Source organism: Pan paniscus, chromosome 19, assembly GCF_029289425.2.
Source record: "Pan paniscus chromosome 19, NHGRI_mPanPan1-v2.0_pri, whole genome shotgun sequence".
NCBI classification, from domain to species: domain Eukaryota; kingdom Metazoa; phylum Chordata; class Mammalia; order Primates; family Hominidae; genus Pan; species Pan paniscus.
This window is the reverse complement of record NC_073268.2, coordinates 99,144,758-99,162,499: the sequence shown is the minus strand read 5'-3', so window position 1 is coordinate 99,162,499 and position 17,742 is coordinate 99,144,758. Positions and strand designations below refer to the sequence as shown.

The following is a 17,742-nucleotide window of genomic DNA, read 5'->3' as shown; positions in this document are numbered from 1 at the left end:
AGAATTCTTTATATGTTGTAGATTTAGCCTTTTCCCTGGCACACTTATGCAAGTATTGCTAAAAGATTTCTTTTATGTTTTCTTCTACACATTTGGTAGCTTTTCACCTAAAGTTAAATCTTCGATCCATTTCAAGTACATTTTTGTATTCAGTGTGAGGCACACGCCTGGGTTCCTTTCTGTTCTATGTGGATATCTAAGCTTGGTACCTTTGTTTTGATTAAATAAATACAAGGTTTTTTTCCTGGACTTTTTGTTCTCTTCCATTGATCTGTGTTTCTGTCTTTATCCCAGTACCATCCTGCCTTGATAAGAGGTTTAAAGTAAATCTGAAATTAGGTAATATAAGTCTTGCAATCTTCTTCTTACTTTACAAAAAAAAAAAAAATTTGGTCACGCCTGTAATCGCAGCACTGTGGGAGGCCAAGGCAGGTGGATCACAAGGTCAGGAGATTGAGACCATCCTGGCTAATATGGTGAAATCCCATCTCTACTAAAAATACAAAAAATTAGCTGGACATGGTGGCAGGCGCCTGTAGTCCCAGCTACTCAGGAGGCTGAGGCAGGAGAACGGCGTGAACCTGGGAGGCGGAGCTTGCAGTGAGCCGAGATCATGCCACTGTACTCCAGCCTGGGTGACAGGGCCAGACTCCGTCTCAAAAAAATAAAAAATTTGGGCTGTTCCAGTGCCTTTATTTTCCCTTATAATTCTTAGTATCAGCTTGTCTTTCTTCAAGAACCCTTTCTGAGAGGTTAGCTGTGATCACACTGACTGTAGATGAGTTAGATAGTAATAGCCAATCTTCCAGCCCACGATCACAGACCAGCTCTCTCTCAGATCTTCTGTGGTCTTCCTTTGCAAGATGTTACAGTCCATGGATAGGTCTTGTACATCTGTTAACTTATTCCTCCGTTTTTTAATATTTTTACGCTGTTGCTGATGGAGCAGCTTTTAAATTTTATCATTTTGCATTGCATTTTCGGTGGCGCGTACCCTGACGGACGGACAGTTGGTAAAGTCGTTAATTTTGCATTGCATTTTCGGTAGCGCGTACCATGATGGATGGACAGTTGGTAAAGTTGTTCAGCACATGTCTTGATTATGAGGAGGTCTCATGGGAGGTAGCTTTGCTTAGCCCTCTCATACTCTTTATTTACAATGAAAAGTCTTTAAATTGAATTTGTGGTTCTGATATTTATAAATGATATACATCTATTTTTTCGGAGAACTTTGGGGGCAGAAAGTGGACTTTGGCTGTGAGAAATCAAAGGCAGTTCTTGATTGGTGTCCTCTGTCTCCACGCAGGCCTCTGTGTCCTTTGTCCCAATAGTAACAACTCCCTCCTGGCCTTTCCGGGCACGCACACGGGCCATGTGCAGCTCGTGGACCTGGCCAGCACGGAGAAGCCACCTGTGGACATTCCTGCACATGAGGGTGTCCTGAGCTGCATTGCACTCAACCTGCAGGGAACAAGAATTGCAACTGCATCCGAGAAAGTAAGTGTGCCACTCACCTTGTTGGTGTCGTGCCTCCTGGAGCAGCAGGCTCAGCAAAATGGCCATTCCCTGTATCAAGACTCAAAAGGCAGTGGGCCTGCCCCAACGTGGAGCCCCTCAGGGGCCTGTGGACCTGGCTGGTCATGTCACCAGACAGGTTGAAGTCTTCACAGGTCGTCTTGTGCCCAGGGACTGGTTTTATTTCTAATTATTTACAAAGCAGTGTCTTGTAAAATATGATAAGCCAAAGAAACAGGGCCAGGGGCAGTGGCTCAACCTGTAATCCCAGCAGTTTGGGAGGCCAAGGCAGGCGGATCACTTGAGGTCAGGTGTTTGAAACCAGCCTGGCCAAGATGGTGAAACCCCGTCTCTACTAAAAATACAAAAATTAGCCAGGCATGGTGGTGTGTGCCTGTAATCCCAGCTACTCGGAAGGCTAAGGCAGGAGAATCACTTGAACCCAGGAGGTGGAGATTGCAGTGAGCCGAGATCATGCCACTACACTCCAGCCTGGGTGACAGAGTGAGACTCCGTCTCAAAAAAAAAAAAAAAAGAAACAAAAATACGTCCACATCCAAGTTGATTACAGTGATCAGATATGACAGCTTTGTCATATTCTCATAGATTTTGCAGAACCACTCAACTTCTGTGCTCCTGTCTTCACAGCCTGATAACACACAGCTCAAAACCCTTTTTTACCTGCTTAGTTACGTGTCTTCATTGAATTACCACCAGATTGTAACTGAAAATATTGACGTATTGGACACATTGTCCTTTGATTTGCGAGGTCAGAAGAACTGTTAATTTTTTAAAATAATTTTAAATCTGGGGTTCTTTATACTTCTTTTTGCCTGAATTCAGATTTTTACAAAGAAAATTGGTATCTTTTACTATAGTTTTCATTGAAGACTGCAAACCCAGTGTTACTTTGTAGGAAATTATAAATTGTTAAGGAGGTGAGACCACAAGCCGGTGATGGTATCCGTTTGTGGGCACAGTGCACTGAGGTTCAGTGCGGCCCTGCTCCTACCCTTTCACGCGGTGCCAGTGCCAGGGTCACTCAGCACGTGGGGACACGCGGCTTGGGGCGTGTCCCGCTCACTCCTGGGACTCAGCTGAGAACAGGTTTAGTTATTTCTAGGTAGTTTTTGTTTTGTTTTGTTTTGTTTTTTGAGATTGAGTTTTGCTCTGTCACCCAGGCTGGAGTGCAGTGGCGTGATCTCAGCTCACTGCCACCTCCACCTCCTGGGTGCCAGCGACTCTCCTGCCTCCACCTCCCGAGTAGCTGGGTGACAGGCACCCACCGCCATGCCTGGCTAATGTTTGTATTTTTAGTAGAGACGAGGTTTCACCATGTTGGTCAGGCTGGCTCGGAACTCCTGACCTCAGGTGATCCACCCGCCTCAGCCTCCCAAAGTGCTGGGATTACAGGCGTGAGCCACCGCACCCAGCCCTTTAGGTAGTATTATTTAGAATGGTATTATATTAGCAACAAAATAGATATAATTTTGTATGAATTAGAAATACGGTTCCTCTATATTTTTGGTACATTTTTTCTTACCCTTTTTATCTTTAGATTCTCCATCCCCACCTCCCTGCAACTTTTCTTCTTTAGATAGAATCCCCGTTACAAATGTGGATGCTTCTCTGCTTCCTGCTTTCTTAGCCTCAGCGGTGCCCTCCGGGTTAGCCAGGTAGATGGGATTACGCAGAGCCTTGCAACATCTGTGACCCATCCCGTGCTGTCGGCAGTCACCCTGTGAGGCTGCTCCTGCCTTGTCCCCCACAAGCTGGCTCCTTACTGCACCCCCAGGAGTAGGGGCTTCTGGGTTGAAGGATATAAAGATTTTTTGTTGGATGTTGTCAGAGTGTTTGACAAAAGATGCAGCAGTTCTCGTTTTCCCAGCTGTCAGAATCAGCTGAAGAGTCCTCCTCGTTCTGGAGGAGATGTTAAAAGCTTCCCTGAGGTCTTGGGCACCTCTTTCTTGGGAAAGCCAGCATAGCTGACATGGATGGGTTTAAGTCCTTTTATTTATTTTTTTTTGCCTCACCTTTTTGATGGCCGGATTCCCGTGCTGCTTTTCCTAGCTATCTGAGGGACTTAGGATTTGGACAGTGCTTCTCAGATGAGCTCCCTGTGTAGCAGGAGCAGGGAGCCTGGGCCTGGGTGTTCCTCCTGGGTCTCAGCCAGGGATGCGGGCGTCCAGGGTCAGTCCACCCTGCCCGGTCAGGAGGTTGTCTCTGGAAGCCTCTCTTGACTTGTGCCCAGTGCCGTGGGACCAGGAGCCACCAACCAACTCGTTCTCAGGGGCACAACTGTGTGCTGGCAGTTGGAGGAGAAAGTTAAGAAGTCGATGATGTGGGTGAGTTTGAGAAAGGCTTGTGTGGACTAATGGATTTGTGAATGTGAGTCGTTTCAAAAACTAACGAAAAAGTTTTGAATCTTTGATAATGAAACACTTCACTGTTTTTCAAAGGGGACGCTTATAAGAATATTTGATACTTCATCAGGGCATTTAATCCAGGAACTGCGAAGAGGATCTCAAGCAGCCAATATTTACTGGTAAGGGCACCTCCAACTTCACCGGAGAAGAACTTTGGGCTGACAGCACGGAAGTGGGCCTTTGGGATTTGGGAGAGGGGGTAGGAGCAGCCACCCTCCCCTGCATAAGGCCAGAGGAGGGAGAAGCTTGGGCTGCTAGGGGGTTGGGTTTCAGCTTTTTAAATTGTGATTAAGTTTAAGTTTTTATCGTGGGAAATTACACAGAAGTAGAAAGAATGTCATAATTAACCCTGCTTCAGCATTTATCAGTATTTGATGGTTTTCATTGTTGGTGGGTTTTTTTGTTGTTTTTTGGGGGGTTTTATTTTGAGGGAAGGTCTTGCTCTGTCGCCCAGGCTGGAGTGCGATGACGCTGTCACAGCTCACTACAGCCTCGACCTGGGCCCAAGCGATTCTCCTGCCTCAGCCTCCTGAGTAGCTGGGACCACAGTTGTGCACCACCACGCCCGGCTAATTGTTGTGTTTTTGTAGAGGGGTCTCGCTGCTGCCCTGGCTGGCGGGCTTGGGTTCATCCCTGTTTATTTTTAGTCTTTCTGCTGTTTTTGCCAGTTTCATCTCGTCACCAGCGCTCTGGCTTGTGTTTAAGGCAATGCTGGAGACCATGTTGGTTTGTCTGATTCCAGCCTGTTACAGTCTGAGAGGCCACACTGCCGCCCCACAGTGGTGTCCCTACAGCCCCCGGGTGTCTAGTGCTGAAGCCCTACTTGGGTAGCATCTCATGCCCTGTGGTCACGGCCAGGAGGCCTGGTGCCTCCCCCTTGGCTAGTATTGAGCAGCGTTTGGGTCTTTGAGATGAAAACGTAATTAATATAGCCGGGCGCAGTGGCTCCCGCCTGTAATCCCAGCACTTTGGGAGGCTGAGGCAGGTGGATCACCTGAGGTCAGGAGTTCGAGACCAGCCTGGCCAGCATGGCGAAACCCCATCTCTACTAAAAATACAAAAATTAGCTGGGCGTGGTGGCGCGTGCCTGTAATCCCAGCTACTAGGCAGGGCTGAGGCAGGAGGATCGCTTGAACCTGGGAGGTGGAGGTTGCAGTGAGCCAAGGTCGTGCTACTGCGCTCTAGCCTGGGCAACAGAGCGAGACTCTGTCTCAAAAAAAAAAAAAGAAAAAGAAAGAAAGAAAATGTCATTAATTTATAAATACGGCAGCTTTATCTGTGAGGTCCTGGGCCTTGTGGTGTGCATAGCACACCCCTGTCTGCTCCTAGAACAGACAGCACGCGGCCAATGCCTGCCCCAGCCCAGCTGACCTCCGTAGGGGCAGCCTGCACCGCCTGAGGCCAGGATCATTGGAGAGAATGTGTGTTTCTCACCCGAGTCTTGTGAGAGCAGCCCTGAGCAGCATGTGGGGGGTGGTCTGCAAGAAGTCCCTTCCCTCTCCCAGACACACAGCTCAGCAGCTGCATTTGTGGGGCACCCAAGGAAAACTTGCCGTGATACACTGGATTGTGGCTGTGGCACTGTGGCTTCAACCTGTGGTGCTGTGGGCATGGTTGTCGGCTTGTTAAAGAAAGGGCAGTATTCAGAATTGGCACCTCCAGAGTGGGAATGTTGAGGTGTTCCACAGTGTCGACAAGTGCTGTGGGTTAAGTCTCTGGACTCCTCCACATCCACACAAGGCCTGAGCTGTGCTGGTTTTCTCTGCAGCATCAACTTCAATCAGGATGCGTCCCTCATCTGCGTATCCAGCGACCACGGCACAGTGCATATTTTTGCAGCTGAAGATCCAAAAAGGAATAAACAGTCCAGGTAGGTGTTAGGATGCCTGCTGGGGAAAAGCCGGGGGATGAGAGGAGTCCCCAGTGTTTCAGTGTGGACGGGACAGGCCCTCCACGCCAGCAGGGTGGTGTGGACAGACCTCATATGCTATCAGCGCTGAAATCTTTTTCATTTAATTTGATATTTGTTGGGGTTTAAAAATCAGTGCAGGCTGGGCACAGTGGCTCATGCCTGTAATCCCAGCACTTTGGGAGGCCGAGGTGGGCAGATCACCTGAGGTCAGGAGTTCGAGACCATCCTGGCTAACATGGTGAAACCCCATCTCTACTAAAAATACAAAAACTAGCCGGGCGTGGTGGCGGGTGCCTGTAATCCCAGCTACTCGGGAGGCTGAGGCAGGAGAATCGCTTGAAGCCGGGAGGTGGAGGCTGCAGTGAGCCGAGATTGCGCCCCTGCACTCCAGCCTGGGCTACAGAGCGAGACTCCGTCTCAAAAAAAAAAAATTTTTTTAAAAATAAAATTGTACAACAGGCTTTGTCATGCATGGCAAAAAAAAATTCATTAAAGCTCAAACCATATGAAGAAGCATTTTAGTATTTTCAGCAGCATATTCTGAGCTTACGCAGGTGATTTTTTTTCCTGTAAACTTTGAACCACCCTTTCTTTTCTTGTCTTCACAGTTTGGCCTCAGCCAGTTTCCTTCCAAAATACTTCAGTTCCAAGTGGAGTTTCTCCAAGTTTCAGGTTCCCTCAGGCTCTCCGTGCATTTGTGCCTTTGGAACAGAGCCAAACGCCGTCATTGGTGAGTGGTCCTTCCTGGAGAGAACGTCCCCACCCACCCCACCTGGGCTCCATCCACTGAGCGTCAGACCCAACTTCCCATAGATGTCCCAGCACCGCGCTGTGGCACCGATGGCCACCCAGTTCCCTTGTTTCTCCTGTGGGCTCTGTGTGTCCCGCTTACGGTCTGCACGGCCATTTGGGATGTCAGCCCCCATCCCTCCAGTTTCCCCCAGGAAATCACTGGGACAGGTCTTCCAGTGTTTGTATAGATGACCAAGAATGTTTCTTAACCCTGTAGCCAACACTGGGTGATTAGATGCTCACCCCAGGACCGTCAGGATTCCCGGCCACGGTGCCGACCGAATGCATTCAGTGGGGACCTGGGGCCTTTCAGGGCTTTCAGAGCAGCTGCCTGGCTCCAAGAGGCCCTTTGCAGTTCAGCTCAGTGGGACTCGTTGCTTTTAACTTGAGGGAAAGAAACACACAGGTAAAATGGTCTCCTTCTATCCCAGCAATTTGTGCAGACGGCAGCTACTACAAATTCCTGTTCAACCCCAAGGGGGAGTGCATCCGAGATGTCTACGCGCAGTTTCTAGAGATGACCGATGACAAGCTGTGACTCCAGCTGGGGGCGCCACAGCACCCACCACCTGCCGCCTTCAGGCTCTCGGGGCTGGTGCCAGTGCCCCAGGGGCCTCCTGGGCCACGGGCTGGAGGGGCTGCCCAGGGACCTTGGTCTCGAAGCCATACGTGGTTGTCTGCTTTCCTAAGGACTCCCATTTCCAGTATTAAAGAGAGAATCATCATCAAGGCACCGTAGGTAACTCAGTGGCTGTGACCAGCTCGACTGGCGGCCACTGGCTGTTCCCATGAGTTCAGCTGTGACGTTAGCTTCAGTGGCTCCGCCGCATCCTCACACTGACGGGGGCTCCATATGGACCTGGGGACTGGGCTGAGAGGGTGGACGAGTTCAGGTTTGTTTTTGCAGCAGATTCCGTCGTTCTTACTGAGTCTGCAGCGGGGAAGTGAACAAGTGTGCAGATGTAAGTTCTTACATGATAAGCAGATTGAATAGAACACCAGCAGCTTGCCTTAGAAAAGGAGAAAGGAATTCCTTTTCCCGCCCGAACATGAAGAAAAACGACCTGACCCTGTAGAGAGAACACAGTGTGAATGTTTCCCCTCGTGTGAGCCCAGCCTGTGGTCTTCTCCATACCCGCAACGTGGTCATCTGTGCCCGTGACGTCACCTGTGCCCGTGCGTGGCGTCCCCGTCTCCGTTGGGGCCATTAGAATGAGGCAGACACCAGGCCACTCTAGAAGCCGGGCCGTCACACCTCAGGCGTGTGCGGGGCGGGGACGGGGGGTCTCCTGGTTACATTTTGGATTAAATCTGTTTCCCGGTTATGTGTAGGGAAAAACAAGAGTGATGCACGAACTTTGAACATTCGTTATGGGGGAAACATCCTTTAACTTCGGGGTCGTCTACCAGAGCAGGGTCTGGGAGGGCCCATGCAGTTCCCGCTGGTGTGGAGGGAAATGCCCTGGTCTGGCCTCCGAGCCCCCAGGTCCACCGTCTCCCCTCGCCTCATTTATAAGAATAGCTACACACTAACATTTTGGGAAGGAAAGGCACATAACTTTTTTTAACATTTGGTAACTAAAATAGGTTATGGGCTCTACATTGTCAGCTACTTGGGATATATATTTAATTTTCTTAAATTCCCGTTAAACTCTATTTTATGGTTTTGATTTCAGATTGCAAACATGTAAAACCTGCGTAGCAGCGAGTTCTCGGTTTTGCCGGTTTCTTTAGTTCTTTACTGTCACTGTCATGTAATCAGCTAATTCTCTGTGTGGATGTTGCTGTAAAGTATGCATGTTCCTTTTATGTGTATTTAATCATGATGTTTAATTTTGCACACTTATTTGTAATGTTTCTTTTAAATAAAAGTGACTAATTTTGTTGTACTCTGGACCTGTAATGGGAAGTAGAATTGTGTGTTATGAAGCCAAACACTCTTCCCCTTGCTGTGAGAATCTGGTTGGAGTGTAGGCTTCAGAACAGCCTGTGGGCCTGAAGAGGCCCCGGCCTGTGACAGGACAAGGTGGAAGCCAGGGCCACTGGGTGCGGAGCCTGGAGCTTCACTCCCTGTGTCGGGGATGGGACGGCCTGCCCTCCTCTCTCCCTGCATCGGGGGACGGGGCGGCCTGCCCTCCTCTCTCCCTGTGTCAGGACGGGGCGGCCTGCCCTCCTCTCTCCCTGCATCGGGGGACGGGGCGGCCTGCCCTCCTCTCTCCCTGTGTCGGGACGGGGCGGCCTGCCCTCCTCACTCCCTGTGTCGGGAAGGGGCGGCCTGCCCTCCTCTCTCCCTGTGTCGGGACGGGGCGGCCTGCCCTCCTCACTCCCTGTGTCGGGAAGGGGCGGCCTGCCCTCCTCTCTCCCTGCGTCGGGGGACGGGGCGGCCTGCCCTCCTCTCTCCCTGTGTCGGGGATGGGACGGCCTGCCCTCCTCACTCCCTGTGTCGGGACGGGGCGGCCTGCCCTCCTCTCTCCCTGTGTTGGACGGGGCGGCCTGCCCTCCTCTCTCCCTGCGTCGGGGGACGGAGCGGCCTGCCCTCCTCACTCCCTGTGTCGGACGGGGCGGCCTGCCCTCCTCTCTCCCTGCATCGGGGGACGGGGCGGCCTGCCCTCCTCACTCCCTGTGTCGGGACGGGGCGGCCTGCCCTCCTCTCTCCCTGTGCCCCGAGGGCACCTCTGGAGGAGGGAGGGAGGAAATGCACCTGTAGGAGGCCTGTGTGGCTCTGGGAGGTCTGAGGCTCCTGCTGGCCTGCGGAGGTGGAGGGTGGCTGGCAGCGGCAATGTCCCTGCATGTTGAAGTGGCAGCTTCAAGTGAGCCGGCGTCACCCTGGCTTGTCTAACACTTGAGATCTGACTCTGGGTGGGGGAGTAGGAGCGTAATTACCAGTTGATAAACATGAGTCTGGGGGAAATGCATGCAAGAAGGGTGGGTTTTCTCGCAGTGCACCTGAACAGCCTCAGAACTGATGCAGACGGCGGGGCTGTGTCACAGGCCCGTTCACCAGGAACGTGGTGAGGGCCTGCACGGACGTGCCTCATGGGAGGCCCTGGCGGCACCGGCCCTCCCCAGGCATGTGCTTTTTAAAAATCACTGTAGAGCGGCAAGGACGCGGTGTCCCTAGGCCGGCGGACTCGGGAGCGCAGCTGCTTTTCAAGTGGAATTGATGGGAAACAAGGCCGGGCTGCTGCCTCCCCCACGAACCTCCTGCGCCCCGGACGTGGGTGCGAAGGGACTCCAGAGTGACTGCCTCAGACGGTGCCTACTCAGCAGCTTTCGTGTCTGATCGTACAGGTGCGTGGGCATGGATGACTCCGGCTGCGTTTCTGGTCTGTCCTCCCTCCCCTGTGGCCCTGGGATGTCTTGCGGGGAAAGGCGGCTTGTGCCCTGTGGAACGCAGCCCTGACCCATACCCACCCTGTGTTTGGCGGTGATGCCTGTGTGAACCCCTGGCCCTCTCCCGCTCCCACCACTGTAGTCGGGGGCGCTGGCCGTCCGCAGCCTTCTGTGATCAAAGAGTTTTATATTTGTGTTTTCTTTCTGCAACCAAACCAAGCCCCTGAATGCCAGAGCTCTTTCACGTGACTTAGTCCTCATCTCTCTTCTGTTGTGTCAGAGGCATTTGGTTGATGACATTGTTGAAACTTGTACCATAATTTTTCTTTCCAGATGGATCAGAGAATACAATGAAAAAAAAGTTCCCTATAAAATAACATAATAGAAAAATATAAATTTGTAAGCAAAATTGCCCCGTGTTTCTACCTCCAGAGAAGATCACTCTCAGACAACCCCACACCTGAATGTAACATCTATTTTTATTTAAAAAATTGTTTTGGTAGAGACGGGGTTTCTCCTCCACCTCCTGGGCTCAAGCGATCTTCCCACCTTGGCCTCCCAAAGTGCTTGGATTACAGCCACCACGCCTGGCCACCTTTTTTATTTCAGATACATTTGTCAGTTCTAAAGTTGGTTTCTAATTCGTGGCTGATGACTTGTGTCTGCCCATTTGTACACGCCCTGTGCGCTTTCAAATCCTTGTCTGCCGATTCCAGCATCTGGGTCTTCTCGGAGGATGCCTCCTGATTTTCCTTTATTGAGTGGGGACTTGGGGGTGACCCTGCCTGCTGCTAGGAATGGCTGTTTAATTTTGTTAAGTGACTTTTCTGCATCTATTGTGATGATCACACCTATCTTTTACTCCGTTAACGTGGAGCATCACGTTGATTTTTGAATGTTCAGCCAACCTTGCTGTCCTGCGGGAAAGCCCACTTGGTCATAGTGTGTTATCCTTAAATACTGCTGAATTCGCCAGGCGCGGTGGCTCACGCCTGTAATCCCAGCACTTTGGGAGCCTGAGGTGGGTGGATCACCTGAGGTCAGGAGCTCGAGACCAGCCTGGCCAACATGGTGAAACCCTGTCTCTACTAAAAATACAAAAATTAACCAGGCGTGGTGGCGCGTGCCTGTAGTCCCAGCTACTTGGGAGGGTGAGGCAGGAGAATCAGTTGAACCGGGCAGATGGAGGCTGCAGTGAGCCGAGATCGCAGCACTGCATGCCTGCCTGGGTGACAGAGACTCTATCTCAGGAAAAAAAAAAAAAAATTCTACTAATACTTGGGGATTTTTTTTTTTTGGATGTATATGTATAGAGGATTCTTATTTCTAATTTTGCTTGTAATATTCTTGCCGCATTCTGGAATTTCGGATCAGGTTAGTGATTTTGTGGTTTTGGCATTAATTTTAAAATGATTTGTCTTACGCAACATCCACCAAAATGTAGACATACAATGGGTTTTATCAAAAGCAAATGTAGACTTGAGACTGAGGTGGCATCTAGTGAAATGTCATTTCTTTTGTAGCTCTGTTCAAGAGAAACGCCACCGTCTGTAGAGGCCGTGAATCCCCCGACATTTGCTCTGAGCCTCCCACAGACACCTGCGGCTCCATCTTGAGTTGTCCATGCTGGCTGCCAGCCAGAAGCCTGTCATCTGTGTAAGATGTTTCAGATGGTGAGTCTGACGACGCTTCTGGGGCATGCGAGCTGAGGGCTAATTATCTCCTAGTCTCTCTCGGGTATGTGGAAAAAAACAGGCAAGGATCTGGCCAGATACTGTGGAAAAGGGTGTCCTCCTGACCTTGATAGCAGAGTGTAACTCCAGAAAATCAGCACTTTTCTACCTCAGTTTCAGTATTTGCACAAGGGACTTGAACTTCATGTCTCACATTATTTTTACCGTTATCAGCATATACGACAGCTGCCTATCCTTTTTTTTTTTTTTTTTTTTTGAGACAGGGTCTCACTCCAGGCTGGAGTATGGTGATGCAATCTCAGCTCACTGCAACCTCTGTCTCCTGGATTCACGTGATCCTCCCACCTCAGCCTCCTGAGTAGCCGGGACTACAGGCGTGCACCACCACGCCCGGCTAATTTTTGTTATTGTTTTGTAGAGACGGTGTCTGTGTTCTCCAGGCTGGTCTTGAACACCTGGCCTGAAGCAGTCCTCCCACCTCAGCCTCCCAAAGTATTGGGATTACAGGTGTGAGCCACCGTGCCCAGCCATGATTCTTTTTCTTTTTCTTTTTTTTTTTTTTGGCTCTGTCACCCAGGCTGGAGTGCCGGGGTGCAATCAAGGCTCACTGCAGCCTCGACCTCCTGGGCTCAAGTGATCCTTCTGCTCCAGTCTCCCAAATAGCTAGGACCATAGGCATGCACCACCATGCCTGGCTAATTTCTTTATGTTTTGTTTGTTTGTTTTTGAAACGGAGTTTCGCTTTGTCTCCCAGGTTGGAGTGCAGTGGCTCAACCTCGGCTCACTGCAACTTCCACCTCCCGGGTTCAAGAAATTCTCCTGCCTCCACCTCTCAAGTAGCTGGGATTACAGGTGTGCACCACCATGCCCAGCTAATTTTTTGTATTTTTAGTAGAGATGGGGTTTCACCATGTTGGCCAGGCTGGTCCCAAACTCCTGACCTCAGGTGATCGCCTGTCTCTGCCTCCCAAAGTGCTGGGATTACAGGTGTGGGCTACTGCACTCGGCCTACCTAGCTAATTCTTAATTTTATGATTTTTAGAGGTGGGGGTCACCCTGTGTTGCCCAGCTTCGTCTCAAACTCCTGGGCGGGGCTGGGCGTGGTGGCTCACGCCTGTAATCCCAGCACTTTGGGAGGCCGAGGTGGGCGGATGACCTGAGGTCAGGAGTTCGGGACTAGCCTGACCGACATGGAGAAACCCCATCTCTACTAAAAAAATACAAAATGAGCTGGGTGTGGTGGTGCATGACTGCAATCCCAGCTACTTGGGAAGCTGAGGCAGGAGAAATCGATCGAACCCAGGGGGCGGAGGTTGCAGTGAGCCGAGATTGCGCCATTGCACTCCAGCCTGGGCAACAAGAGCGAAACTCCCATCTCAAAAAAAAAAAAAAACACAAAAAACACAAAACACACACACACAAAAAACTCCTGGGCGGAAGCGATCCTCCTGCCTTGCTCTCCCAAACTGTTACAGGCGTGAGTCACCACGCCCGGCCTTAATTTCCTTTTTGATTGTTTATTGCTGGTGCATATAAATACAACTTATTTTTGTCTTGATCTCGTACACTACCACACTGCTGAATTCATGTGTCAGGCTCTAGTAGGTTGAGTATGTGTGTATTCTGTGGAAGTTTCTATACATAATCATTCCATCTGCAAGGAGAGTTTTCACCCCTTCCAATGTAGATGCCTGCGTTTCTTGGTCAATGCCTCTGGCTAAGACTTCCAGTACAGTGCTGACCAGCAGTAGTGAAGGCAGGTATTCTTGTTCCTGATCTGAAAGGAAAAGCTTTCAGTCTTTTACTGCTGAGTATGTATACGGTTAGCTCTGGGTCTCTTTGCATTTTTCCTGCTTGGATTTTGTTGAGCTTATTGGATGTGCAGATTCATGTCTTTATCAGATCAGGGAAGTTTTCACTGATTATTTCCTGAAGTGTGTCTTCTTCTCTTTCTCTACTTCTGGAATTTCATAATGCTTATGTTGTTATGCTCGATGGTATCCCATAGGCCCCTTATTGTTCACTTTCCCTGCATTTTTCTTCTCTGCTGCTTAGACTGGGTAATTTCACTGACCTACCTTCAAGTTCACGGCTGCTTTCTGATGCCTGCTGAAATCCAAATTCCTCTAGTGAATTTCTTATGTTAGCTATTTTACTTTTCAGGCCTAGACTTTCTTTTTAGTCTCTTTTTATAATTTCTATTTTCTGCTATTTCCAAATGTTTCACACTATTCATATTTCTTTCTTTTTGGGGCAGAGGGAGGGGCAGTGTCTGGCTCTACTGTTCAGGCTAAACTGCAGTGGTGTGATCACGGTGTACTGAGGCCTTAACTTCCCAGGTTCAAGCAATCTTCCCACCTGAACCTTCGGAGTAGCTGGGACCTCAGACACATGCCACCATGCCTAGCTGATTTTTTTTTTTTTTTTTTTTTGGTAGAGACAGAGTCCCACTATGTTGCCCAGCCTGGTCTTGAGCTCTTGGGCTCAAGCTGTCTCCCCATTTTAGCCTCCCAAAGTGCTGAGACTATAGGCGTGAGCCACCACACCTGGCTTTGTTCTTATTTTACTTCTTTGTCCCTGGTTCCCTTCAGCCCCTTGAGCATATTTAAGACAAAGTGTTTGTCTAGTAAGTCCAATTTCCAGGCTTCTTCAAGGATGGTTTCTGTCACTATGTCCCCTGCCCCAACCTCATGAATGGCTCATTGTTCTTATTCCTTTGTGTGTTTTGTTTTGTTCTGTTTTGAGACAGAGTTTCACTCTTGTCACCCAGGCTGGAGTGCAATGGCGAGGTCTCGGCTCACTGCAACCTCTGCCTCCTGGCTTCAAAGTGATTCTCCTGCCTCAGCCTCCTGAGTAGCTGGGATCACAGATGCGTGCCATCACACCTGGCTAGTTTTTGTATTTTTGGTAGAGATGGGGTTTCACCTTCTTGGCCAGGCTGGTCTTCAACTCCTGACCTCAGGTGATCCACCCACCTTGGCCTCCGAAAGTGCTGGGATTTCAGGCGTGAGTCACCACACCCAGCCTGTTTTCTTTTTTTCTTTTTTTTTTTTTTTAAATTAGAAGTGGCCAAGCATGGTGGCTCATGCTTGTAATCCCAGTACTTTGGGAGGCCAAGGCAGGAGAATAGCTTGAGTCCAGGAGTTCGAGACCATCCTGGGCAACATAGCAAGACCCGTCTCTACAAATAAAAAAAAGTTTTATTTTTTCCCCTCAATTTTGATTTCTTTTTTCAATTTTGTTGCCTGCTTGCTTTACATTTACTTTGTTGTTGTTGTTTTTGAGACGGAGTCTCGCTCTGTCGCCCAGGCTGGAGTGCAGTGGCGCGATCTCGGCTCACTGCAAGCTCCCCTCCCGGGTTCACGCCATTCTCCTGCCTCAGCCTCCTGAGTAGCTGGGACTACAGGTGCCCGCCACCATGCCTGGCTAATTTTTTGTATTTTTAGTAGAGACGGGGTTTCACCGTGTTAGCCAGGATGGTCTCGATCTCCTGACCTCGTGATCCACCCGCCTCGGCCTCCCCAAGTGCTGGGATTACAGGCGTGAGCCACCGCGCCTGGCCTCAGAATGCAATTTTTTTAATTTTTATTTTTGAATATTTGCAATGTACTTTCCATTTCAGCATCCTTGTTTGTCTGTTTTTTGAGACAAGGTCTCACTCCCATTGCCCAAGCTGGAGTGTGGTGGTGCAGTCACGGCTCAGTCCAGTTTCAGCTTCCTGGGTTCAGGCGATCCTCCCGCCTGGGCCTCCTGAGTAGCTGGGACTACAGGTGCATACCACCACACTTGGTTTATTTTTAGTAGAGACAGGATTTTGCCAAGTTGCCTAGGCTGGTCTCCAACTCCTGGACTCAAGTGATCCTCCCACTTCGACCCCCCAAAGTGTTGGGATGAGACACTGTGCCCCGCCCTGCATTCCTAATTCAAAAATTTGAAGTCCAAAATGCTCCAATGAATATTTCCTTTGAGCATCGTGTCAACACTCAGAAAGTTTCGGATTTTAGATTACTGAATTTTCAGATTAGGAATACTCAACCTGGATAAGTCAGTTTTCTTTGGCTGCTTTCCAGGTAAAAAAAAAAAATGTGTTTTCTTTAGTTTATTGCCTCAACATGGTTTTCCTTGAGATGATCTTATTGGAATTCACTGACCTTCGTGAATCTTTAAAGTATTTATTAAAAAAAAAAATACACACACACACACAGGCCAGGCGCGGTGGCTCACGCCTGTAATCACAGCACTTGGGGAGGCCGAGGCGGGCGGATCACGAGGTCAGGAGATCAAGACCATCCTGGCTAAGATGATGAAACCCCGTCTCTACTAAAAATACAAAAATTTAGCCGGGCGTGGTGGTGGGCGCCTGTAGTCCCAGCTACTCAGGAGACTGAGGCAGGAGAATCGCTTGAACCCGGGAGGCAGAGCTTGCAGTGAGCCAAGATCGTGCCACTGCACTCCAGCCTGGGCGACAGAGCGAGACTCTGTCTCAAAAAAATAAATAAATAAAAATAAATTTAAAAAAAAAATATATATATTTTTTTAAATGAGACAGTCTCGCTGTCGCCCAGGCTGGAGTGCAGTGGTGCAATCTGGGCTCACTGCAACCTCTGCCTCCTGGGCTCAAGCGATTCTCCTGCCTTGGTCTCCCGAGTAGCTGGGATTACAGGTGCGTGCCACCACGCCCGGCTAATTTTTGTATTTTTAGTAGAGATGCCGTTTCACCATGTCGGCCGGGCTGGTCTTGATCTCCTGACCTCGTGATCCACCCGCCTCGGCCTCCCCAAGTGCTGGGATTACAGTCATGAGCCACCGCGCCCACCCGGACTAAAATATTTCTTTAAAAAAAAATTGTATACGTTGTTTCTCTGTTTTATAGGAATCTAGTGACACACACAGTAGACCCTTCAATCTTGTCCTACAAGTCCCAGTTCATTTTTGTTTCCAAATGTTTTTCTGTTTATTCACTGAATTTTTTCATTTCTTTGATTCAAGAGCATTTGCCCTTATTTCACAGAGCATGGTTATAATAACTGTTCTTTATCTGATATTCCCAATATTTGGGTCATGTGAGAGTTGGCATTCGGTCTTTTCACTTTAGGGCTGAGATTTTTCTGGCTCTTTTTATGTTTAGTAATTTTGTATTCTAGACATTCGGCATACCTTGAGACTCCAAGTCCATGAAACCCTCTGTAGGATGCTGAGTTGTGTCTCAGCAGGCAAGTAACCCAGTTATGTTCGGATTGCACGTGCCAGCCTGCCTCCTGGAGCCGTGACTCTGGTGTCAGGCTAGTTTTCCAAGTCTGTGTCGTGCTGTTCACCCAGGGGCCAGTCTACACAGGAGTTGAGCTCAAATAGCCTTTGCTGTTTTCCCCACGTCAGTGCCATTCATGTGGAGCCTTAGGGGGTCTCTAACTCCTCTGCTGTGTCCTTTGACTTAAAAGCCCAGGTTTCAGCCTCTCTGTGCTGTTCCCATTCCTATGACTAGGTCCAGCTTGGGGCCAAAGTGGAGCAGGGATTTCCCTCATGCTCTTTGGACTACAGGGGCCTGTTTTCCAATTCCTCTCGCCAGCGTGAAGGGCTCTGTGGGAGTCGCCAGCGTGAAGGGTTCTGTGGGAGTCGCCAGCGTGAAGGGTTCTGTGGGAGTCGCCAGTGTCTGCAGGGCTGCTGCTTGCAGGAGTTTCCCACCACCGTCTCTGCCCAGGATGAGAGGGAAGCGGGCTTCTCTTGGAGATTTTAATGTTCATCCCTAATGTGCGGTTCGGATAGACCACCCCCGACTAGGCCCAGCAACGGACTAGGCTCAGCAATGGGAGGGGAAAACCCAGGAAAAACCCATCACACCGGTCCTTGTTCTGGCTCTAGTCTGCCTGCTGTTCTGTATTTACGACTGACTTTCCATAGGACTGAGATAGTTGCTCTGTTTGTTAGGTCCACAGTTAGTTAGTCATAACCCCTAGGAGACACGGGTGGAGGAGTCCACTGGGATCTTTGTAGCCAGTTTAGTCATCAGAGGTCACTTGAGACCCACTCTGAATTGTAATTTTGTGTTGCTGTGGACATAGCTCAGAAAGGG

General features: G+C 49.6%; 1 protein-coding gene across 1 annotated transcript in view; it reads left to right on the top strand.

Annotated features, from left to right (window-relative positions):
• WDR45B (WD repeat domain 45B) overlaps nt 1-8,534 on the top strand; it is a 34,178-nt gene extending 25,644 nt beyond the window's left edge. The window contains exons 6-10 of the mRNA XM_055101063.2: nt 1,307-1,497; nt 3,975-4,060; nt 5,710-5,811; nt 6,462-6,583; nt 7,077-8,534. Coding sequence (XP_054957038.1) covers nt 1,307-1,497; nt 3,975-4,060; nt 5,710-5,811; nt 6,462-6,583; nt 7,077-7,183 — 608 coding nt within the window. The 3' untranslated portion in view covers nt 7,184-8,534. The remainder of the gene's footprint in view (nt 1-1,306; nt 1,498-3,974; nt 4,061-5,709; nt 5,812-6,461; nt 6,584-7,076) is intronic.
• The last annotated feature ends 9,208 nt before the right edge of the window (nt 8,535-17,742 follow it).